General features: G+C 37.5%; 3 protein-coding genes and 1 long non-coding RNA gene across 8 annotated transcripts in view; 2 read left to right on the top strand and 2 right to left on the bottom strand.

The window, feature by feature from the left end:
* Positions 1-1,120: 1,120 nt before the first annotated feature.
* On the bottom strand, positions 1,121-3,814 carry LOC107587125 (proheparin-binding EGF-like growth factor). The gene is made up of 6 exons (XM_016274766.1): positions 3,609-3,814; positions 2,681-2,890; positions 2,315-2,519; positions 2,046-2,201; positions 1,870-1,960; positions 1,121-1,776 (listed from the first exon to the last, which is right to left on the bottom strand). The coding sequence occupies exons 1-5, from the start codon at positions 3,649-3,651 to the stop codon at positions 1,888-1,890; spliced, it is 687 nt and encodes a 228-aa protein (XP_016130252.1). The 5' UTR covers positions 3,652-3,814; the 3' UTR covers positions 1,121-1,776; positions 1,870-1,887.
* Positions 3,815-5,164: 1,350 nt separating this feature from the next.
* rufy1 (RUN and FYVE domain containing 1) lies at positions 5,165-13,486 on the top strand. 2 transcript variants are annotated; one of them, XM_016274715.1, is made up of 17 exons: positions 5,165-5,460; positions 7,633-7,806; positions 8,694-8,811; positions 8,910-9,011; positions 9,153-9,276; positions 9,359-9,420; positions 9,526-9,661; positions 9,811-9,912; positions 10,161-10,277; positions 10,679-10,846; positions 10,941-11,038; positions 11,261-11,380; positions 12,070-12,199; positions 12,340-12,434; positions 12,678-12,744; positions 13,014-13,091; positions 13,168-13,486. In XM_016274715.1, exons 1-17 carry the CDS (start codon positions 5,196-5,198, stop codon positions 13,309-13,311), a joined length of 2,100 nt encoding a protein of 699 aa, XP_016130201.1. In that variant the 5' UTR covers positions 5,165-5,195; the 3' UTR covers positions 13,312-13,486. The 2 variants fall into 2 exon arrangements, with proteins under 2 accessions (XP_016130201.1, XP_016130202.1); XM_016274716.1 differs by having other exon boundaries at positions 5,166-5,460; positions 12,678-12,726.
* A 92-nt stretch (positions 13,487-13,578) lies between these two features.
* LOC107587082 (uncharacterized) lies at positions 13,579-14,927 on the top strand. The gene is made up of 2 exons (XR_001609436.1): positions 13,579-13,678; positions 13,755-14,927. It is a non-coding gene; the product is annotated as an uncharacterized lncRNA (long non-coding RNA).
* Positions 14,819-24,193, bottom strand: part of hnrnph1 (heterogeneous nuclear ribonucleoprotein H1) — a 13,775-nt gene continuing 4,400 nt past the window's right edge. For 2 of the 4 annotated variants that reach the window (XM_016274705.1, XM_016274708.1), the window contains 6 exons: positions 22,590-22,768; positions 19,210-19,313; positions 18,964-19,099; positions 17,874-17,957; positions 17,691-17,789; positions 14,819-15,574 (listed from right to left, as the gene is read on the bottom strand). In XM_016274705.1, coding sequence (XP_016130191.1) covers positions 15,471-15,574; positions 17,691-17,789; positions 17,874-17,957; positions 18,964-19,099; positions 19,210-19,313; positions 22,590-22,768 — 706 coding nt within the window. In that variant the 3' untranslated portion in view covers positions 14,819-15,470. Of the gene's footprint in view, positions 15,579-17,558; positions 17,790-17,873; positions 17,958-18,963; positions 19,100-19,209; positions 19,314-22,589; positions 22,769-24,193 lie in introns of all 4 variants that reach the window. The other 2 variants (XM_016274707.1, XM_016274706.1) reach the window with 2 other exon arrangements.

Genomic DNA, 24,193 nt, shown 5'->3' with positions numbered 1-24,193 from the left:
TCTACAGAAGACAATAGGGTTATTATGTAGATTATGCCAGTTCTGTGTTGATTCATTTCAGTAAACCCTTAGTCAGGGTAGCGCCATATTTAATTTTTGACAGGAATAAAAATTAGGCTATGAGGAAAAGAAGTGCAGTGCGTTCAATGGATTGTACTGTTGTTTAACAACATGGCTACTGATTGTTCAGCTGACAAAATGTCTTTCCAAAAAACTTTAAGTAGACAAAATACAGTTTTTATTCACTTAAAATTCAAAATGGCTTCTAAGAGACAGCAGCTTCTGAGACATGCCAAAGCCACTGGAAGGCAAGCCTGCAACCTTTAGCTAAAAAAGCGTAACGGCTATTTCTAATGCTTTGGCGGTATGCAGGGAAGTAGACCAGAGGCCATTTTAGAGGACTGAGGTGCCTCATGTGAAGTTAGCCAACGGTAAATACTACATTAAATAAGACGGTAAAATAAGACAATCTCTGGACGTGCGCTTAGGACTGCGCATGCGCACTGGCTGGTCTAGCCTGAAAAATAAGCTTTTTTTAATGCTACTTGGGCAGAAGAAACAACATATATGAGAAAGTGATTTCAAATAGTAAATCAATGATCATGATAATTTGATGTTTCCCCATTCAAAGAGATTTCAAAGATGGCTGCTGAGTGAAATTACTTGCCTTAAAGGGGCTTTGACTACATTTTTAGAATGCCATATCATATGTGAGACATGAACGCAACGGTTAAATGCATCTAGTGCATGTGTGCGTAGAAAAACAATGGACAAGCGGTGTTCACACCAATCACAATTTTTCAATCCATTGCCTTTTCTTCATTCCTCTTTGTTTAAAGCAACAGTGTGCTCTGTGTAAACTGCCCATAACGGTGTTGATGTTGCAAAATTAATCAGTTATGAAACAAATTCAATTCAGCTATAAAGCAGCTCTACACAAGACTATAGTGAAAAAAAAAAAAAAAAAAAAAAAAAAAAAAAAAAAGCTTGAAATACGACTTTTCATAAAGTTTGCTGAAATATACATTCTAACACTGCCCTGAACATCAAAATACAAATAATTATAATTCCAAAAATTCTCTTCATTAAATGCATCAATTTTTTATATATATATATATATTAAAAAAAAAAATTTGCATACCATTATAATATACTATTATTTTGATTTTCGGTCTACCATTGTTCAGTTCTCATTTACTGAATAGACACCGATTACTACTGCTTCTTTTAATAAATAATATATTACATCAACATACAACACAGAGACTTTCAAATACGTTGCCAGTGCATTAGGGCTGGACAAGGTTGGTCTAAATCCAAATAAATATTAATAGTTATATATACACATAAATAAATAAATTAAAGCATAGCCAGCAACGATTAAATACACAGTGCACAAGACACAAACAAAAATGCTTATTTGTAAGAATACTTAATTCAGGCCAAGCTTCTTCAGTACTAGAAAAAGCCTCGCCTCTAAAACTCAAAACTACATTCACAACCCCGAAGAGCTCCTTCTCATTCTGTATCGAACAGCTCGGTTTCTCTTCCTGACCGAGTATGTCTGTCAAGAGTTCCAGTCCGTGGCAGGTTTTGAGCTCTCCCGTGAACCATTTTTGCGAGTCATTCGTGAGTCAGGCCCTTCACGGAGACACCACGATGCCTGCCAAACAAATGCTGTCACTCTATCCTCCTCTCCAGCACGCTGTGCCCGCTGCTCCTCACAACATTCAACTTTGCCACTTCATTTTGAGGTAGAATTTCCACACGGTTGCCCTGAAATAAAACAAGAACACAGATGTCAGGCGACTGAGTCAAATCATGCTGGATGATTTTATGCAGCACATACGAATGGATGACCTCGCTCACCGTTCTCTCCCGTCTCGTTTAGTGGTGTGGGGCGGCTCCCAGTTTAACTTTCTCCTCATTTTCCACATTATATGCACCTTGCTTGTGAAACCTAGATGATACAAAGATTGACATTATGATAGACTGCAGACATCTAATTGCTCATAAAAAATGAATGGGGGAGATTAAATACAAACCTGAGTGCCAGTAAAAGTCCAATGATGGTGAGACACAATGAAGAGAGAACCACGGCCACCACAGCAAGCGCTGTAGAGCGGTTATACTCTCCCTCATTCTGCTTTACTTCCAGGGAGAAAAGGTGACATCGCTCTCCCGAATAGCCCAGGTCACATCTGGGAAAAAAAAACAGCCATTGATTCTCTTAAACGGCTTTAAAATAGAACCATTTCAATAAAAGAGTGACAAAAAAAAAATACAGAAGAAATGGTTTAAAGGAAGGGCTTACATGCATGAGGGCCCCTTTAAGTCCCTGAGATTCTGGCAGGTTCCGTGGATACAAAAGTCCTTGTACTTTTTTAGACATGGATTCCTTTTCTTGCCTTTTCCCTTTCCTTTGGCCTTCTTCCTTCCGAGCCCCTTCCTCTGCGAGCCTTCACGTTTCTCCGCATTCAAAACTGCACTCAGGTCTTTGGGTTTGCTTGAAAAAGCAACTGTTTTGGTGGGAGAGAAGAAGAAATGTACAGTAAACAGTAAAATTTAAACTACAGCATAAATGCAAATCACAAAATCTGTGACGAATTGCTTATGCCCCTCTATTGTAAGTCACTTAGGATAAAAGCGTCGGCTAAATGCGCATGTTTAAATCAATTACCAAGTGGCACTTCGTAATCACCTGAAAACTCATCCTCCTCTTCATCATCATCATAGTAATACTCGTCTTCCTCCTCATATTCCACTTGCTTGTTGTCCACAGTAGATCTCTTCTCACTCAGTGCCTCCAAAAGATCAATCACAGCTGTCTGTGCAGGCCTCTCGCTCTCAAACCGCTCTATAGATGCACCGCTCACCGATGTGACGGCCACTGAATGGAAAAACATAGTGAATAGCCATTAAAACTTAGTCAGTTAGGCTGATTGTTTATGTTTATGCAGTGGATTGTTGACTACAATGTAAATTATATACTTGCTGGTGTCTCAGAATTGTATTTTTTAGTCTTATTTTTTGTAATTAATGCATAGAGCCCACAAATATTGTCCCTTTTAACTAGAATAAATACAATCGAGTTTATTTCACGATCCAGAGACTGACATGCAAATAAGCATGTTTTAAAACTAATAATAGGTTGTGTGCATTACCTAAAACCCTTAGAGGGTGCTGAGGGGCTTCATTTACAAAAATCTTGCATGCACAGACACTGAGCTAACGAATGAATGCATGAGACAAAAATAAATATATCCCAGAATATTCTTAAAACAGAATGACATTGTTGATCCATTCATTGGTTCACTGGCAAATTCGAAGTTCTGAATGGTCGAATGAATGCATGAGACAAAAATAAATATATCCCAGAATATTCTGAAAACAGAATGACATTGTTGATCCATTCATTGGTTCACTGGCAAATTCGAAGTTCTGAATGGTAAAAAAAAAAAGCCTCAGTTGAATATGAAACAAGTCATGTTATGAATTTCCACTCACTTTATCAAAAAACGGAGTATTTTACACTTGTATAACTAGCAAAGGGTTGTAATGCGACACCCTCCAGCAACAAGCAACCTCGGTCTGTCAGTTATACTCACCGATGGTAAAGACGAAAAGACGCAAACTAGTTAAAAACTTCATATTTTCTCTTCTGGTAATGACGACGATAGATTCAGCTGTTAAAATTAAAATCCTTCCCACTGTGTGAATTCCTTCGAAGCCACCGTAGACTGTTCCTCAGTGTCTTCAAGCGTTACTTTGTTACCGTGAGCGTCTCTCGTGCGTCAAGGTTAAAAAATCAGCCGCGTCTCAGTGACAGCCATTTAAATATGACTGTGGCCACGCCCACTATAGAGCTGGAACAGATTGTGCATCAAGACAAACTCCTTTGATGATGTTTTATTAGCTGTTTTATTGGTCTACACCTCTTCTTTTTTTCACAAGTTTTAACCCTCCTACTGTACTACAAATCTACACCCACCTGTGATCATCTGGCCTACTTTGTAAACAATTAAAAATGCATGACTTTTTGAATAGAGCACATTCACTTTTGGTATGTCATAATATCTGACAAATTTTATAACAAATTGTATATTTTCTGGTATTAGTAAAGTAGGTATTATAGATACAATTGTACAGTTTCAGCACATTTCACAAATAACTTGCCATTGTAAATCAGGCTCGCTTTGAAAAACCATCGCAACAAATCTGCTTATCAACATTCTTTACTGAAATGACCCAAAGACAATAAAAGGTTAAAAACAACACCTTGCCATGGTTTTGATCACGAGTTTGAAGTAATAAAAAGAACATCATATTATGTTATTATAATTTCATTTGCAGGAGAGCCATGCAAGTGGATCAGTATAAGCACATTAAGGGAAAATATTTATGTAAACCATATTGAATTTTCTTTCAAAGCACGTTCATCTGTTTAAACAGACATTAACTAATGCTCTGATAATGAAATGAATTGTTAGTTTTAATGAAAGTTACAGTTCAAGACACCTGTAGTGAAGCAACTAAACCAGATTCAGATTTTGACTAACACTGTGATCAAATGAATGAATGAGAACATGTATGAACAAACATTCAATTGCTTTATGGGTTGAGATCTAACAAATCAGTTAACCTTCATTATTTTTAATCCTTGGCATTATTACCCACAATTGCATTCTTTCATAATTACACATCGTGTCTTTAAAAAAAGCTTTGCATCAGACAAGTCTTTCCCTAGTTTTGGATATACACTGAGCAGAAAGCATAAAAACAGCATATGGTCTGTGTGTCGCCATTGAAATAAGCTAAACGCGTTCGCTACTGCCATCTAGTGGATACATTCAACTCGTACATAACCAATATGCACACATAATTCGTTCAACTTTAAAAGGTTTAAAATATGCCTGTCCGCATGTGGGTACGTTTTTCAATCTATTTTCAATGTGTTTTTAATTTGATTTTGGTTTATTTTGTATTTGATTAATTTGATTTCTGTTCAATATCTTCGTTCTTTCTGTTCTATTCGTCTTATTTTTTTTCTGCATTTAGTCATCTTTCTAATTTTTTTTTAAATCGATGTCTAAATATAGATAAAACAAACTCCTCGATCGCCGATCGATTTGTCTCCCCTGAGCGATCAAAAACCGATTGCTCTGGTCTCGAGTCACATGTTTTGACAAGTAAACATGGCGGACGAGGATCCGAACACCAAAGTTGAATGCGAAGACGTTCCTGCAAAAGAAGAACAACCAGAGGCTACGGAACCTGGGCAAAATTATGTCGCCAACGATACCGATGAGGTCCAGAGGCACAAACGGGCAGACAGCTCCTGGTCGGCGCCGATTCTGTCGTTTGCTCGTAAAGCGACGGAGACGCTGAGCAGTGGCGTGAATCACTACAGCGCGGGCTTACAGCACACCTCTGACACCTCAGGACCCCTGAAGACAGCAGGTATGACACCTGTTCAGCTCTCTGATGTTTAAATATAGGGATAAGAAAGTTAACTGACTGCGCTTACTTAGTAAGATAAGTAGTCAATAACAGAATTTAAAAAAAAAAAGTACAATGATAATGCCATATTTTTTGGAAATGGGACCATGGTATTGCCATAAGACTGTATATAAATGTACATGCACACTACTTTTTTCCACTACGTAAATTTGTGCGTCATGGATGTGAACATTTTTAAATGCAACATGAAAATCAGACGTTCAGATTGGTACGAATGTGTAAGGGAAGGTGTGTTTACCATGAAGATTTTAATCAACTTTTTGAATTATTATTATTTTTTTTGGTTTACTTAAATAGCCCTGTGGGAAAAGCCAATCTGAAACTACAAATATCGCTTGCTGTGTCATATTTTAGATGCCAGCTACTGCATCTATATGTAAATACCCAGTTTTGTTTGAGGAAAAATGTATAATAAAATAAAAATGTGTGCAGTATATTATGTTTAAAGTATTTTTCACGTTTTTCTACCTAATGTATTGTTCGGTGTATTATTTAAATTCTTTTTTATTTATTCCATTTGAAATTATTTATTTAAAAAAAATTATTGAATTATGTACGCTTTATTTTAATCTACCTTTTAATTATTTAATTTTAAACTGTAATACTGTCGTTTATTTTCATTATTACTTTTTTTGAAACAAATTGCCTTTTTTAATCAAATTATTGTTACTTTTCTATCAAAATGGGCATTTATTTTAGTGTAATCATATTTTTTGTATTATTTTATTTATTTATTGTTTTTACACAGTTTATTTTTTTTACTTTTCCATGGTCCCCCAGCCCTCCCTTGTGTCTTACTGTTTTGAAAACCCTGTCATGCTTGACATGAGAAAATAATAATTGCTTGTGTATTTTCTTGACGAGAAGTATGAAACTGTACTAGAAAAAACATTATATTGTGGATTAGAGTAGAAATACTCAAAATGATAACATGCCAAACTAGAGAACACTGCTGACACTGCTTGAAATATCATGTCAGCTGCCCAAATACTATGGTATATGGACATATTAAAAGTGATGTACTTTAGTAAATGACAAAGAACCATGTTATCATCTGATTGCAGCACTGCTCCATCAAACAGTACAGTTTTGTAATAGAGATCTATAATTGTATAATTATATCTATATTGGGGAAGTCGTGGCCTAATGGTTAGAGAGTCGGACTCGTAACCCAAAAGGTTGTGGGTTCGAGTCTCGTACCGGCAGGAATTGTAGGTGGGGGGAGTGAATGTACAGCGCTCTCTCCCACCTTCAATACCACGACAGAGGTGCCCTTGAGCAAGGCACTGAACCCCCAACTGCTCCCCGGGCGCCGCAGCATAAATGGCTGCCCACTGCTCCGGGTGTGTGTTCACGGTGTGTGTGCGCACTTTGGATGGGTTAAATGCAGAGCACTAATTCCTAGTATGGGTCACCATACTTGGCCACATGTCACTTCACTCACTTCACTCACTCACATAAGTGTACCATTCAAAAGAATGTACAGGTCCAGTTGATCGCATCGCACAGGTTAGTGTATTCATGAGGTCAGTCCTTGCTACTCTTATCAGGGCATTATCCATTTTGATTAGGCATCTATGAGTATAACAAGTGATTTATACATTTGAATGCAGCTAGTGTTATATGGTTAAAAACATAACCTTCATCTGTGGCTTTTTTGTGGTATGATTCCAATATGTGACATAATTGTATTGTAGACCATTACGGTATACAGGAAATGAATAATGCACCTGCTTCCTGACTCTGAATATTTTTTTCTAGCAGGAACATCCACTTCCCCTCAAGTTCAGTTTAAGCCTCTTTATTTGTTATTCTAAGTTACCGTAATATTTAAGTCATTGTTTTTTCATTTGCGCTTAATTATACTGACTCACCAGTTAAACTGATTAGTCCTGCATATACCACAGCTGACTCTGAATATTTTTTTCTAGCAGGAACATCCACTTCCCCTCAAGTTCAGTTTAAGCCTCTTTATTTGTTATTCTAAGTTACCGTAATATTGAAGTCATTGTTTTTTTCATTTGCGCTTAATTATACTGACTCACCAGTTAAACTGATTAGTCCTGCATATACCACAAGGAGTGTTTGTGTTAATGCATCTGTGTTGTCCAGCTGTGAAGGATCCCATGGTGGTGGAGAGGTCAAACCTCCTCAGCATGATGAAGCTCAGCATTAAGGTTCTGATCCAGTCCTCCCTCAGTCTCGGCCGCACGCTGGACTCTGAATATCCACCTCTGCAGCAGTTCTTTGTGGTTCTGGAGCACTGCCTTAAACATGGGTTAAAAGGTGAGATGGGACAGAAATGCTAAAAGTGAATGTAGAATTACGAAATGTCACTGCATTCATAAAGGTAACTCTCACAAAAACATACTCCGGTCACGTTTCACCCTCATAATCAAATGAGAAGAATGAAAAATTATGTATTTTCAAAAATAAATATTTTAGATTTATTTATTTATGTATGTATGTATGTATCTATTTGTTTATACAAAATATATTATCTATCTATTTACTTATTTGTGAACATAAAGCTCATTTACAGTGTGACTTTTGGTTTGGATGGTGCACGTTTCAGTTTGAGGTGATTCTCATTATTTGAATACAGTCATTTTTATTATATAAAATTATTTATTGTACACTAAAAATAAAATGCTGCAATGTAATTAGTTTCGACAAATACCTCCATGATTTATAAATACTTCAGAGCAGTGTTCTTTTCATATCATTGATATACTGTTTTTAGTTTTTATGAATATTTTTGAATGAAATTTAGTTTTTATATTTTCTGTTTTCAGAAATCGAAGAATGAGAAATGTGGCCTTGGTTGCTAGTTGAAATGAAATACGTTTAATATATGTATTTTCATATATTTTATTTCAATTTATGTTTGTTTTATTCAAACAAAAAATGGGCTTCTGTTTTTAATTTTAGTCAACAATAATAGCGCTGCTTCGGGGTTTTAATAAAGTACTTAATAATTTTTTTTCAGGAGGGAAATGTTTAATTGTTATGAAAACTTAAAGGCTACATTTCTTCAAGGAAAATATGATTTTTTTTCTTATTTATTTGTTTTGATTTTGGAGTGTAAAACCTAGATATTCTTGACAGGTTTTGTGAAATTAACCCATTTTATGGCCAAAATCCTGCATGTTTCTGTCTCTCCTCCTGTGCAGTAAAGAAGACTTTCATTGGTCAGAATAAGTCTATCTGGGCTCCTCTGGAGTTGATGGAGAAACTGTGCCCTGAGTCAGCTGACATTGCCACCAGTGTGCGGGATATGCCTGGAATCAAGTAGGTTCCCATCACAGGCGTTTGTCTTGAATATAATATCCTGTCTGAAACCGTGTAATAGGAGAGCGTGAGGTTCATGAGGTTCTGTGTTGTTTCAGGACAGGCCTCGGGCGAGCTCGAGCGTGGCTTCATCTGGCTCTAATGCAGAAAAAAATCGCAGACTACATGAAAGTGCTAATAAATAGAAGAGACCTTCTTGGGTAAGAGCAGTTAAATTCCAATGATCTTTAATATTTAGACTATTCTACATAATTTGTGTAATATCATACAAAGTACAGTATTGTAGTGCTATTCAGTTCTGGGCTTCCCAATGTAAATTCATGTTTTTTTTTCTGTCTCAGGGAGTTTTATGACCCTGGGGCTCTTATAATGGAGGAGGAGGGGGCTGTGATAGTAGGGATGCTGGTGGGTCTGAATGTGATCGATGCCAATCTGTGTGTGAAAGGAGAGGATCTGGATTCCCAGGTGAAACATATAGCCGTCCAAACCATGTTATCAGATGTACTCTTTAACTCTGATGCTAAACACTGTGTTCTTGTTTCTGCAGGTGGGCGTCATTGACTTTTCAATGTATCTAAAGGATCCGCAAGCCACTGAGAACACACAGGAGTGAGTGTGTGATCACTTAGCAAAGATGAAACATTAAATCCCTAATTACATGGCAAGAACTAGTTTAGTAATTTTGACTCTTTCTAATTCTTTAACTGCTAACAGTGATTCAAAAATGACAGCCATTCTTGACCAGAAGCACTACATAGAAGAACTGAACCGGCATCTGAGCTGCACAGTGACGGATCTTCAGGCCAAGATGGACTCACTGGAGAAGACCAACAGCAAACTCATTGAGGAGGTGGAGATATTAGATTGATTGTTTTTTTTTAATGGGCTTTATTATGAACTTATATTTAGCATATTGTAATTTCTTGGTTCTAAATTGTGCACATTATTAAATACAGGATTAACATGAAAAAATACATTTATTTGATGTCTTTTGTACAGCTTACAGCAGCCACAGACAGAATCAACGCTCTGCGCGAAGAGCAGGAACAACTTAAACAGGAAAATGCAAATATTCTCCAATCTAGTCAGAGGAAAGAGGAGGTGAGAATTGCAATAGAAATGTTATGTTATGAGCACAATCAATCAGTATGAAATCATTTAGAAAAATCAGCATCTATTCACTGCAAAAGTCGCTAGAAAAAGTTTGGAACAGACCCTAAAAATGGCCAAATGTAGGCCTGTCTGTTGGTTTATTACTAATAAATTAATCCATGCAGTATTTTGTCATTCCAAAAGACAGTTTTATTTACTAAGAACGTTTTATTTACTCACTTTGGATTGTTGTTTAGGTGACTCTACAAGACAGCCAGGTTGAGCTAGAAACATATCGACAGACACGGCAGGGTTTGGATGAAATGTACAGTGTAGTTTGGAAGCAATACAAGGAGGAGAAACGAATCCGGCAGGTAAGAATAAAATAATTCAGCTCTAAATGTAAAATCATTTTCGAATTTGAGTCTGTATTGTATTGCATAGTATTAAAGGAATAGTTCAGCCAAAAAAAGAAAATATACTCACCCTCATGTTGTTTCTTTTTTCTGAGATATTTTGAAGAATGTGGGTAACCAAACAGTTGCTGGTTCCCAATTACTTTCATAGTATGGGGAAAAAAATACAATGAACGTCAGTGGGGTCTAAAAACTGTTTGGTTACCTTCATTCTTCAAAATATCTTTTATGTTCAACAGAAGACAGAAACTCATATAGGTTTAATAAATGATGACAGAATTTTCATCCCTTTAATGCATTAATGTAACTGTAATATTTTATGGAGCCAAAGTATCTAAATAAACTGTTTGGCAAATCAGGAGCTGCAAAAGGAGCTGGAGCTGCAGATCAGCCTGAAGCAGGAAATGGAAGTTGCCATGAAACTCCTGGAAAAGGACACGCATGAGAAACAAGACACGCTGGTCGCGCTTCGACAACAACTCGACCAAGTCAAGAATCTCAACTTACAGATGTTCAACAAAGCACAGGTGTTGCAGCTTATTGTCTGAACAAAATGTTATTGGAATAGTAACATTTACCTGTTACCAATTGAAACTTAAGTCTTGTCGTTTAACCTATAAGGAGTCTGACCGAGTGGCCCAGAAAAAAGTGGAGGACATGCAAGAGCTGGAAGAGAAGATGATTCAGATGGAAGCAGCCATGAAGGAACTAGAGCAGAGGTGCCAGGACATTTTTAAGGAATAATTCACTCAAAATAATTCATCATTTACCCACCCATATGATGTTCCAAACCTAATGACTTTGTTTCCCTTATGATCTTTGGAAGAATGTAGGTGAAACAAGTCATACAGGTTTGAAACAACATGAAGATCACAGATATGTATGAAATGATATGTGTGTAGTTTTTCTAGACCTGATAAAGATGAGTACTTGCTCCTTAGGCTTCAAAATTCAGAAAATGTGCGCAAGAACACGGATGAAAGCCAGAATGAGCTGAGATCGGAGATGAAAGGAAAAGTGAACGCTCTGCAGAAGCGTCTCGCTGACCTCGACACACTCCGGTAGTGTAAATCAAGCTTCGAGAAATGCGCCAACTTTGTTGTCATAGATACCTTGAAGGGATAGCTCATCCAAAAATAAATTTTTTTGTAATTTCTCACATGCGCTTAAGTTGTTCCAAACCTGTATGCATTTCTTTCAGCTGATGAACACACAAAAAAAGATATTTTGATGAATGTTGGTAACCAGTTGACTTCCATAGTATGGAAGAAAAAAAATACTATACGTCAACTGTTTGGTTATCAATATTCTCTTGTGTGTTCAGCAAAAGAAAGAAACTCATACAGGTTTGGAACAAGTAGAGGGTGCATAAATAATGATGGGTGAATTATCCCTTTAAATTTAAACCAGCTGTAAAATATTTGTTTTGAATTTTTCATTTACTGTTACAATCACTTTAGAAATCTCATCCCGCATTACAGAACAATTTTAAAATAAATTTGATTTAATATATTTTATTTCAGTTCATGTTTTTTTTTTTATTAAATACATTTATTTTAATTTATTATTTTATTTTATTTATTCCCCCAATTGTTTTTGTTCTCTAAATATGTATTTTTTGTTGAAATGTAAGTTAAAAAATAATTAAATAAAAAAGGATGTGGTGAAAACCTAATTTTTTATTTTTTTAAAGGGGTCATAATTTCACCCCACTTTTTAGGTTCAATTGTTGTTTCTGTTCTCCTTTCAGGGCAGGCCTGGAGTCAGAGCTCAGCACAGAGAAGGAGCAGCGGCAGAACCTACAGAGGGAGCTACACAGAGAACAGGACAACAGCACAGAGCTGCGCACACAACTGCAGCAGCTGCAGGGCCTGCAGACGGTCAGATACACTGCTGCTTCAGCCATAAAACTAACCAGTACAAGTCAATAAAGACTTTAAATCATACAAAATCAAAGCAAGAGCAAAGTTTTTGTATTATGGTGTTAATCAATTATGACACTCTGCCTTTGTTTCCACAGGAGCTTCTTGATCTTCGACAGGAGAAGAAACAGCTCCAGCAGCTGTGTGAGGAGCAGGAACAGGCTCTACAGGACATGGGCCTTCATCTCAGCCAGTAAGACAACTCCACTCATATTTTTGGATAATGACAGTTGTCTTCTGTAGAGCTGCTTTATAGCCGAATCGAATTTGTGTCATAATTGGTGAACTCTGCAACAGTGATAGTCTTTTTGAACTGAATTGAATCAAAGCTGAACTGACTTTAGCTGAATGATGCTTTTGTCATTTTAGAGCTGCTTTACAGCTGAGTGTTCATTTGCAGCATGCTAAATGTCTTGAACTAAAATCCTGCTTTCAGATCCAAACTCAAGATGGAGGACTTCAAAGAGGTCAACAAAGCCTTGAAGGTAAAAGAGCTTCATGAGGTAACCTTTATTGTGTCCATTTGCACATCAAAGCTAAAGATCCCTTCTTAGTATTGCTTTCCAAGTATTCCTGTTTTTTTTTTACTTTGCTGTGTAACTTTTTGTACACTTTACTGATGTGACTTACTTTTGTAAAATTGTCTTTACCGTCACTTTTAATCATTTTAATGCATCCTTAATAAAGGTATTAATTTTTTTTCCAATATTTTAAGTAACAAGTAACGTTCAGTAGTCCAATAAATTTGTTTTTTGACAATTGTCTTATCAAGGGTCATGCCTGGCTAAAAGACGATGAAGCTACACAGTGCAAGCAGTGCCAAAAAGAATTCTCAATCTCTCGGAGAAAGGTGAGTGATGCTCCACTCTGTCACTACAGCTCAGTCTTTGGCATGTAACTCAACTCTTGTTTTTTTCTGTTTGAAGCACCATTGCAGGAACTGTGGAGACATCTACTGCAACAGTTGCTCCAGTAATGAGCTGGCTCTGCCCTCGTTCCCCAGACCTGTCCGCGTGTGTGACATCTGCCATTCCCTACTGCTCCAGAGAAGCTCCATCGGCTCCTCCTGACAGCATTCAACATCTCTGCTGATCGTGTGTGTGTGTGTGTGTGAGAAATTACATGCCAGCTGTATTCATCAAACTCAATCTGTTTTTAACACTTATGCATTAATTACTTGGCTTCCGTTTGACTAAATCCTTTGATTGTTGCAAAACCATATGGAAAGTTTTTTTTTGACAGAAAGACGCAATTTTAATGCATCCTTAATAAAGGTATTAATTTTTTTTCCAATATTTTAAGTAACAAGTAACGTTCAGTATTCCAATAAATTTGTTTTTTGACAATTGTCTTATCAAGGGTCATGCCTGGCTAAAAGACGATGAAGCTACACAGTGCAAGCAGTGCCAAAAAGAATTCTCAATCTCTCGGAGAAAGGTGAGTGATGCTCCACTCTGTCACTACAGCTCAGTCTTTGGCATGTAACTCAACTCTTGTTTTTTTCTGTTTGAAGCACCATTGCAGGAACTGTGGAGACATCTACTGCAACAGTTGCTCCAGTAATGAGCTGGCTCTGCCCTCGTTCCCCAGACCTGTCCGCGTGTGTGACATCTGCCATTCCCTACTGCTCCAGAGAAGCTCCATCGGCTCCTCCTGACAGCATTCAACATCTCTGCTGATCGTGTGTGTGTGTGTGTGAGAAATTACATGCCAGCTTTATTCATCAAACTCAATCTGTTTTTAACACTTATGCATTAATTACTTGGCTTCCGTTTGACTAAATCCTTTGATTGTTGCAAAACCATATGCAAAGTTTTTTTTTGACAGAAAGACGCAAGGATAATTAGAAACTAACATTAATCTGATTGTATTTATAATGATAGTCTCCATTTTAGGGAGAGCACTAACATATACAAGCCTTTCATGTGTTCACCAAGAGTGGATGCAGAGGATTCATATTTCGATACGCTTCGTGCTTTTTAGTATCCTCTTATCAAAATAGGACAGAATTGATTTTGTAATGATTTTGTAAATTCTGCTGTGTTCAATTTTATTTTTTAAAGGAGACATGGAATCACTAATTTTCACTATTTTTTAAGTGTATGTGCTTGTGCTATAAATATTTAATCGGTGCATGTTATACAAAAAAAATATACCACTATCAAAGGTCAAAAGTTGGGACCAGTTCCTGTATGAAGTTAGTAGATCTGCAAATTGTTCAACAAAATGTGTAAATCATTCATAAAACCATTCTTACAGAAATAGAATTGAATAACGATGGTTTTATGAACACATTTGTTCTGCTAATATCATGAATGAGGCCCAAAGTCTGTAAATTATTTTTCATTGTCCAAAGGCAAGACCACATTTATAGTATGCAAGACTAAAGAGCAGATGGATTGTATTTTCTCCAACTTTTGTTGCTCATACCAGTCAAAACAAATGTTTTTACAAAATTTTTAAGGCTCTCGGAATACAAAATGTCTGTTTTAGATTGTACGAGTGTCCTGTGTTGTACCCTCTTTTGTCTCCTGTTCGGTTCATAAAGCTGTAATGAAGTTTCTGAAGATTTTATAGAATTGTGTACGGTTTAATAAACACTGCCTCAAATTAGTATTAATCCATCTGTGAAGCCATGAGGACATTTGTCCACTACACTGAAATCACAGGTGATACACTGCATGGGGAAAAAAAGCAAATGCAAACAGTAACATGCATCTAAATGAAACCCGTCCATGTCCCACCATGCTTAAGTTATACAAAAATCTTTTTTTTTTTTTCTAAACTTAAACACTCTTTTTAAACGATCGGCCTGGAGTAAGCATTACGTACATGCAAAACACCTTTGCAGGAGCCAAAAGTTTAAGATATGATGCTACAATCACTGACAGAGTGAAACCTCCGTGTGCAAAGACGTCACGCTGTATGAAAGGCTTTGATAAAGTTGGCCTAAAGAGGAAACAAATCACCTCTTTAATACTCTACTGTAAAAACAGATTTACAGGCACCTCTCCAGTGTGATACATGGGCTGTCACATTTCAGCAAATAAAGTTTCTCTCTAACATAAATTACTACCTCTAGTCAGGATTTGTTTTCAACCATGTCAAAAGGGAAAAAGAAGTTCAGCTCCAAACACAACTTGGAAGGGAGCAAGGAACAAAGAACAAACAAATGAAAGAGGACACTGTTCAAATGAAGGTTATAAAGCAGCTATGAAAGGCCTGGAGGCTACATCCCCCAGCCTCCCCCCATGCCGCTGTTGAGGCCGTTCATTCCCATGGACCCGCGGCTCCCTCCACCGTAGTAACTGCTCCCCATTCCGCCCTGATTACCTGACAGGAGAAAGAAATACACATTTTAGGACCAGGGAGTTCTCAGTGCGGAAATAATCGCCATTTATACTATGACTCTCAAGGCCTGGTCACATGACAAGTGATGCAGGTTTGTCATGGAAGGGTGATTTACATGGTTATTATAGTTGACTACACAATTAAAACCATTACAAAAACATTTGTCAATTGAAATACATTTCAGCTAGTTGCCAAGTTTTCATTTTAATGTAATTTAACAATGTAATAAAATAAAAAACTACAAAATGACAAAAACTAAATTACTAACACTTTGAAATAAAATGAAAACAAAATACACAAATAAAACAATCAAATTATTAATAATTATACCTCAATACTATTATGCGACATTTTTAAAATTCTACATGAAAAGCAACTAGATAAAGTTTGTAGACAAACTTTGCTGTTGGCTTGAAAAAGCCTAGCCAAAAAGTTTGAAGTAATTTTATAAGCTTGAAGTTTAAAGGGTTTCAGTTAGTTTGAAATACTTAAGTTTTAAAAGCTAAAAACAGCTGATTTACCAAAAAAAGTTAAAAACTAAAACCAGCTGATTTAACAAAAAAAAAGTTAAAAACTAAAGAGTTAAATAGGTTAAAACGCTAAACCCAGTTCATTTAGACAAATTAAGATAATTAGAAAAAAAAAAAAAAACCCAGCTAAAACCAGCAGATTTAGCAACCAAAAAAAATTTTTTTAATTAAAAAAAGCTAAGCAAACAACTTAAACCAGTTAATTTAGCAAACAAAAGCAATAAGCGGTATCATAAGAGATATAGGTCATCGTTAGCTAACTATGGTCGCAAGTTCCATTAAACTCTATTGGTAACAACAGAACTTGGTTTAGTGTTTGTTTTTACACAATGGCATAACCTATGTAACGATACATCAGGTGAATTGTTTGGCAATCAATAACTGCACTTTAGTTTAAATGGTCAGATGGGGTCAAAGGTGAAACCATTTAAACTTTGGGTGTAAACATTACATCATTTGATGTGCATGCAATCCAGTGTCAGAGATAATGCTGGTTTGATGATTGGGAGACTTTGATGGAGGTCATGTGATAGGGCCTTGAGCAATGCGTCAAATTCTAACCCACTTGGACCCCTAAAAGATTGCACCAGCTTAAAGAACCCTCTGGATGGTCTATATGGAACCCAATTATAAATCCCAAAATACTAAGCCTTAACCAGCAACATGCATCAATAAACCAGCACAATGCAATCAATAAAAACAAAAGCATTTTTTTTTAAATTATATATCCTGTGTACAAATTCTGCATGTCCTAATTCAGAGACTGCATCTTTCGACGGCAGCATTCCTAAGACGTCAATGTGGCGCGATAAAGGCTAAATGCATTAAATGGAGCCTCAAAATGAGTCCTTCATTTCCCGGACCATGAGTGCTGCAACAGATGAATCCTTCACAGTCCAAACTATCCCAAGATTCACTGTGCACCAGTAATAAGAGGACTTTTATTGAGAAAAAGCGGAATTGTACTTTTAAATGTAGTATTGGGTTTCAATTTACTCCGATATTTAACTTATCAATATAAGAGTCAAAAAGTCTAGTACAAACTTTACTGCCACTCATCAACAGCAGCTGTCACAGTTTCTATGCAACAACAGCAATCCACCATTAGCGAGACCATCCCATTTAAACAATACTTGGTTTGGCCTTCATAGACTTCAAAGAATGCAGCCCCTGTATTGGGACACAGATGATGTCATTTATAATGATCAAATTAAATACCTGTTTTGGTTAGTAAGCTAACCATCACCATAATTTACGCATTTTACATGCAACCTTTACTGAATTGTGCTCTCTGTTAAATATGTGAACATTATGATATTGAAAGGGGCACATTTATTCAACAGAAAGATACTATGTAGTCAATGTAAAATCCAGACAAACTTTATTAAAATTATATTATTGGCATTGAAGTACTGTTTAATTGTGATTGTATTTACCTGATCAGCTACAACAGGATAACACGAAAGGCTTTTTAATCAGGCATTACAAACAGCTACCCCTAGGGGTCCAAGGGCGATAGGATTTGGCAGGGAACCGGCTAGCAGAGCTACGGAAGAGCTGACACTCACTGTAGTCACTGTAGCCCCCCATGCCACTCTGATTACCATAACCTCCGCTGTAGCCAGAGCCCATCTGTTGGCTGCTGTGTCCGTATGATGACTGGTTTCCTGCAGAGCGACAATTATGCATTTATGATAGCTGCTCAGATAGAGTTACTAATGTCTGAAGGAGAGGTGAAGAAGGGGTCTTACCCATACCGCCCATCATTTGGCTACCGTATCCTCCACTTCCGCCCCCTGACGTGGAGTTTAGGAACAGCTCCACATAACGGTGTTCTGCATGAGAATAAAGACCCATTCACACCAAGAACGATTACAAAATGTATTTAGCATCCACCCCAACAGAAGATAACATTCTGTGTATTATAAGCATATGCCGCAGTTTTGTTGTCTGCCGGTTTATATGCTAAGTGGATTCTGATTGGCTATCAATGTTTTTGTCATTCATCAGCTTGAAAAGTTGCTGTCAGTTAAGCCTAAAGTATATTTTAGTTTTTACACGTCCGCGAGGTTCAGCGTGCAGTGCGTGACGCAAATTCTAATCATCAGAATAGTACGCGCACCGTCTGATTTTTGTAACCGCGCATACTTTGCGCATTGATTGGTTTTGCACTAATCAGTTGTTCCACAAGGTGGCAGCACTGGCCCAGGCCATTGTTTTACAGTAGAAAATTAAAATAAAGAGACAGAACAACAACAAAATATCGGAGAGTGCAACAACAATAGACAGCCGCACTGACAAGCGCTTGTGTCAGGGGGTTATGAGAGAGTTTCAACTTTAGTTGAAAAGAGTACAAAGACATTTTTATCGGACATAACTTCTAGAAAAAAACAACAGATGCTGGACACAGATGAAGCTCTCCATAGTGCATGTGTCGACTGCCTGCGTTCGCTCACACTATCAAATGGAGGATACTTTGGATACATACACTAGCGAACACGTACAAAAACAAAGTATACTTTGGGCTTTAGGCTCCAGAATATCATCTATCATAACCAAAGTTTTATTAAGGTGTTCAGTTTCCTTCAATAGAAGAATGCAAACATTCAAGACCCATTAATAGGACTGAATTTATACGTATGGTTCACTCAAAAACAAATTCTCTCATCATTTACTCAATCTCAAGTAGTTCCAAACCTTTATGAATTTCTTCCATTTGCTGACACAGAAGATATTTTAAAGGATGTGGGTAAACAAACAGCAGACTTTTCATTTTTGGGTGAACTATCCCTTTATTGAAAATCATTCAGTTTTACTTCTGTTTCCTCTCCTAACACTTACGCATATTGGCTTTGTCCTTCGACATGGCTGCCACGGCGTCCTCATGTGTGGCAAATTCTACATCCGCCTCACCCGTTACTCTTCCATCAGGGCCGATCTCCAGGTGAACACGCACTGGGTTCAGTGGAGAGAAGAACTAGAGAAGAAAACATGGAGAAAGACAGTGAATAGGACATGCATGTAATCAAATAAACGCTTTGTATTAACAGATACTTGAAATAAACACATGTGTGTATAAGGACTCACATTGTATATGTCAGTTTCAGTGGCTCTGTATGGAAGGCCTCTCATGTGCACACAATGTCCCGTTGTGCTCTGAAAGGAGGAGCTGCCGTCTCCATAACGACCATCTTTGAGGCAAATAAGAGCAAGAACAAGTTAAGAAAAAAAATATTCAAGCCTTTCGCAGTCAGTTTTACTTAACTGTGCACAAGTATCTTGACAGGAAGCTGTAGAAACAGGGCAAGACTCAAAGATTTATCTCAGAGTAAAAGCAAAGCTATTCCTTTATTCTTCATTTAGCAGAGGCTTTCTTATCTAAAGTGACAAAACAGTTTATTACAAGGAAAGTTCCTTGAAATCATATCAGGTTTGAAACTACAACCATTCAGTTAGCAGTCCAAACCTGCAACTATTTTTTTGGAACTACTTCAACCGAGTGCCATAGTGTCTACATTTTTATCATCTGTCAATATGGGGTGCTGTGTGTACATTAATGAGGAAAAAAAAATAACAAATGATTTTAGCAAATGGCTGCAATATAACAAAGAGTGAAAAATTTAAGGGGGTCTGAATACTTTCCGTACCCACTGTATATGCACATTACCATTCAAATAAATTTTCTTTTAGTTTTTAAAAATGATACTTTAATTTAGCAAGGATGCATTAAATCAAAAGTGACAGCAAATGTTAAAAAAACATATCCACAAAAAAAAAATCTGGGTTAATCAAGATTTTTTTGAATTGATACGTTTTTTTCAGCAAGGCAGTACCTCATCAAAAGTAACAAATTCTTTTATATAAAGACAATATTTAAGACAAGCCTATATTTTTATTAAAGGGGTCATATGATGTTGCTAAAAAGAACATTATTTTGTGTATTTGGTGTAATGAAATGTGTTTATGCGCTTTAAGGTTAAAAAAACACATTTCCCACATACTGTACATTATTGTTTCTCCTCTATACCACACCTTTCTGAAACGCATCGATTTTTACAAAGCTCATCGGTCTGAAAAGCGAGGTGTGCTCTGATTGGCCAGTTATCCAATGCGTTGTGATTGGCCGAACACCTCAAGTGTGTGATGGAAATGTTACGCCCCTACCATACTGTGATGCCCTGTCTGGCCGGAGAGACGAGACAAAAACATGAAAACCCATTACAAACGAGGCATTTGTTGCATCCAGTGGGGACATAATTACATTCGTGCATCGTGCCGCGTAAACATAAAACCATGTCTGCATTTGTGATAGGAGAAGTGACAAACAACAAGCGCTACTCTACACTGCTCAAAACTCGCGTTTGAATCATCAGTGGCAAATCCTTTAAATATAAAAAAAACTCACTTACAGTCTCTGAGAGTCAGAACAGCTGGCATTGTAGTCTACTCTCCCAGGATCAGGAAACAGTCCTCCATAAAATGTGCTGCACACATCTGAATATTTGGGATGAACTGTTCTGGAACGGTGTTGTAAATATAACTTAACCACTGATTTCTAGTTGTGTCCTCTTTTGGAAGGCCAAACAAAGTAGTTTAGCTTTCATAACGAAACACACAGCGTCACACATGGCGGGCTTGTGTGAGCGGTAGCCAGCGGATTCGACAAAGGAGTGTTCTGCAGGCTTGCGGCAACCACATGTGACGACCCCCGGGCTGGACTCCGCTTCGTCCACGGTGAAAGCTGATCCGGCGATCCACAGCACGAAGCTGATGTATTTCCTCAACGACCAGCACGGATCAGCTCCAGGCATGACGAAGCAGATATCATCCTCTTTTGGAAGGCCAAACAAAGTAGTTTCGCTTTCACAACGAAACACAGCGCCTTCACGACATGGCGGCAACAGCAATACTACAGCGAGAATAAAAGTTACGCCTTCTTTCTTTGCGTGAACATTTGGGGGGCGTTATGCAAATCTTCCCACATCGTGACGTAGATATGTCGGGGGCATGTTAGAACAAGCCATTTTAGGTAGGCATGGTTGACTTAACTTTTATAAAGAATATCTCTTTGGATTTGAGACTTTAGTCTTTGCAACTTTACAGATCTTCTTTATGCACCAAGAGCTTGTAACACTTCAAAGAAAAAGGAAAAATTGAAATCGCATCATATGACCCCTTTAAATGATTATAAATTATTAAAGAATCCTGAAAAAATTTCTCAACTTCCACAAAAATATTAAGCAGCATAATGTTTTCAACATTTCAACATAATATTTCTTGAGCAGAAAATCAGCATATTAGAATGACTTCTGAAAGATCATGTGACACTTTTACAATATTATTGACCAAATAAATGCAGCCATCTCATAAATGCATCTTACCAACCCCAAACTTTTGAACAATAGTGAGATATATTAAAACAATATTCAAAGTTTAATAGTATTAAAGGGGTCATATGATGCGATTTCAAGTTTACAAGCTGTTCGTGAATAGATAAGATCCCTAAAGTTGCAAAGACTAAAGTCTCAAACCCAGAGAGATATTCTTTATAAAAGTTAAGACTGGTCCACGCCCTCCTAAAACGCCTCGTTTAGACACGCCCCCACATGTCTACGTCACGATGTGGGAAGATTTGCATAACGCCACCCAAATGTTCGCGCAAAGAAAGATGGCGTAACTTTATTGTTGCTGCCACCGCAGCCGCCATGTTGTGAAGACGCTGTGTGTATCGTTGTGAAAGCGAAAATACTTTGTTTGGCCTTCCAAAAGAGGACACGACTAGAAATCAGTGGTTAAGTTGTATTTACAACACTGTTCCAGAACAGTTCAAACCAAATATTCAGTTGTGTGCAGTGCATTTTATGGATCCTGGGAGAGTAGACTACAATACCGGCTGTTCTGACTCACAGACTGTAAGTACGTTTACATATTTAAAGGATTTGCCACTGATGATTCAAACGCGAGTTTGTCATTTCTCCGATCACAAATGCAGACGTGGTTTTATGTTTACGCAGTGCAACGCAACGCGTAAAAAGACAGTACAAGTCGTCCTTATTATAAGTAATTATGTCCCCACTGGATGCAACAAATGCCTCGTTTATAATGGGTTTTATTGGTTTTGTCTCGTTGGGACACGGCATCACAGTATGGTAAGGGGCGTAACAATTCAGTCACACGCTTGAGGTATTCGGCCAATCACAACGCACTGGATAGCCGGCCAATCACAGCACACCTCGCTTTTCAGACCGATGAGCTTTGTAAAAATTTACGTGTTTCAGAAAGGCGGGGCATAGAGGAGAAACAATAATGTACAGTATGTGGAAAATATATATATATTTTTTTTAACCTTAAACTGCATAAACATATTTCATTACACTAAATAAATGTTCTTTTTAGCAACATCATAGGACCCCTTTAAGCTCCTTCAACAGTATTTGTAGCGATGTTGATAAACAAAAATACTTCACCTCCACCGTAGCCTCCACGTCTCATTCTCTCAAAGGAGACTCCTCTGCCCATACTGTTGTAGCCGCGGCCGCCTCCAGGCCTGTCATAGGGGCCCGGTCTCTGCATGCTCATGACCTTACGCTGAGGTTCATAATGTGTACGCACTTCCGCCCGGCTGCTCTTGAAGATCTCTATATACCTAAGGACATAAATGCAGAGTAATGGCACCAGGGTCTACCGGCAAGAGACAAGAGCATTCCTGCGTGCAGTATAAATAAGGGCTGTCTGAAAACGGGTCTAATGAACAAACACCCTTAGTTAGAATGACTCTGGGATGCCACTAATTAAGTGACTTTAAATAACAGTTTCCGAAAAAAGAGACACAGAGAGAGACAGAAAATAAAGAACCCTTAAATATTTAGTTTCATTCAACCCTTCATTACAAAGAACTTTTCTTATGGTCACCCGAAGGCAGCTGGCAATGCGTTACTGTGGTCTGCGTCTTATTGGACTTACACGCTGCTTTCGTTCTCTGGTAGCAAAACACTTCAGACTGTTAGGGTTAACTTTGTATTACCTGTTTAACTGGGTCCTCGTGATCTGAAGTCTTCAAATGGTAGAACTGAGAGATTCCTATTGCATAAAACTTAGTGCTGAGTGGCCATGTGACTAACCTATCGGTCAAGCAGGGAAGGGTTGACGTCAAACATCTCAAATAAAAAGAAATGTTCCTTGAGCAGCAAATCACCGTATTAGAATGATTTCTGAAGAATTGTGACACTGAAGAGTGAAGTGGTGATGCTGAAAATTCAGCTTTGGCATCACAAGAATAAATTACATTGTAAAACTTTCAAATAGAAAACAGTTATTTTAAAGGGTTAGTTCACCCATTACTCATTCCCTCATGACATTCAAAATATGGCCTTCATTAATCTTCGGAACAAATTAAGATATTTTTGATGGAATATGAGAGCTTTCTAATAGTGGTCGACCGATATATCGCCAAGGCCGATACATCGGCCGATATTTGCCATTTTTCAGATATAGGCATTGGCCAATAAGTTTTTCTGTTTGGCCGATGCCTTCGAGGCGGGACTTTTATTTTGATGGCGCTGAGAGCAGCAGCGCCTGCGCACACAGTGCTCACATTCTCCCTCTTGTTCGCCGTCGTCGTTAACAGTTCTGTCTAATACGGATAGAAGTCTAATAATCCGATAGAACTGTTAAACAAAGGAATTAAAATGTATACAAAAAGTATTATAACGATTGCTTTTATTTTATTAGTAATAGAAAGGCAAGCATTATAATACTTTCTCATTTGCCGTCAGCATTCAGCAAATACGCATTTACATAATTTAAACAAATCTTTGAATGGCTAATGAAAATTTTATTTCACAAACCTTGCAAACTTAGTCGAATCCAGTTGTAAGATCTTGTGAAGTGTGCATGTGACCTGCATGATCGCGTGTTCTCTGTGTGACTTTCGGTCCGTGCAATCTGAATGCTTTAAGCATTAAATTCGTGATTTCAAATTATGCTGCGCTTTATGCATTTGCCCACCGTCATATTCATGTCATTTTCACTGTGTGCTGTATGTAAAATGAGTGTTACCTTGGCTTTATTT

Source organism: Sinocyclocheilus grahami, unplaced genomic scaffold, assembly GCF_001515645.1.
Source record: "Sinocyclocheilus grahami isolate Dianchi unplaced genomic scaffold, SAMN03320097.WGS_v1.1 scaffold89.1, whole genome shotgun sequence".
In the NCBI taxonomy this organism is placed as follows: domain Eukaryota; kingdom Metazoa; phylum Chordata; class Actinopteri; order Cypriniformes; family Cyprinidae; genus Sinocyclocheilus; species Sinocyclocheilus grahami.
This window is presented reverse-complemented; position numbering and strand designations above follow the sequence as displayed.

What these genes read in the sequence shown, in the direction of transcription:
- rufy1 (XM_016274715.1), top strand. Translation starts at nt 5,196, where the DNA reads ATGGCGGACGAGGATCCGAACACCAAAGTTGAATGCGAAGACGTTCCT. An exon ending in ACAGCAAACTCATTGAGGAG is followed by an intron (nt 9,662 to 9,810) that starts GTGGAGATATTA and finishes TCTTTTGTACAG; the next exon opens with CTTACAGCAGCCACAGACAG. An exon ending in AGCTGCAGGGCCTGCAGACG is followed by an intron (nt 12,200 to 12,339) that starts GTCAGATACACT and finishes TTGTTTCCACAG; the next exon opens with GAGCTTCTTGATCTTCGACA.
- LOC107587125 (XM_016274766.1), bottom strand. Translation starts at nt 3,651, where the DNA reads ATGAAGTTTTTAACTAGTTTGCGTCTTTTCGTCTTTACCATCG. An exon ending in TGATTACGAAGTGCCACTTG is followed by an intron (nt 2,520 to 2,680) that starts GTAATTGATTTA and finishes CCACCAAAACAG; the next exon opens with TTGCTTTTTCAAGCAAACCC. An exon ending in GGACTTTTACTGGCACTCAG is followed by an intron (nt 1,961 to 2,045) that starts GTTTGTATTTAA and finishes TGTATCATCTAG; the next exon opens with GTTTCACAAGCAAGGTGCAT.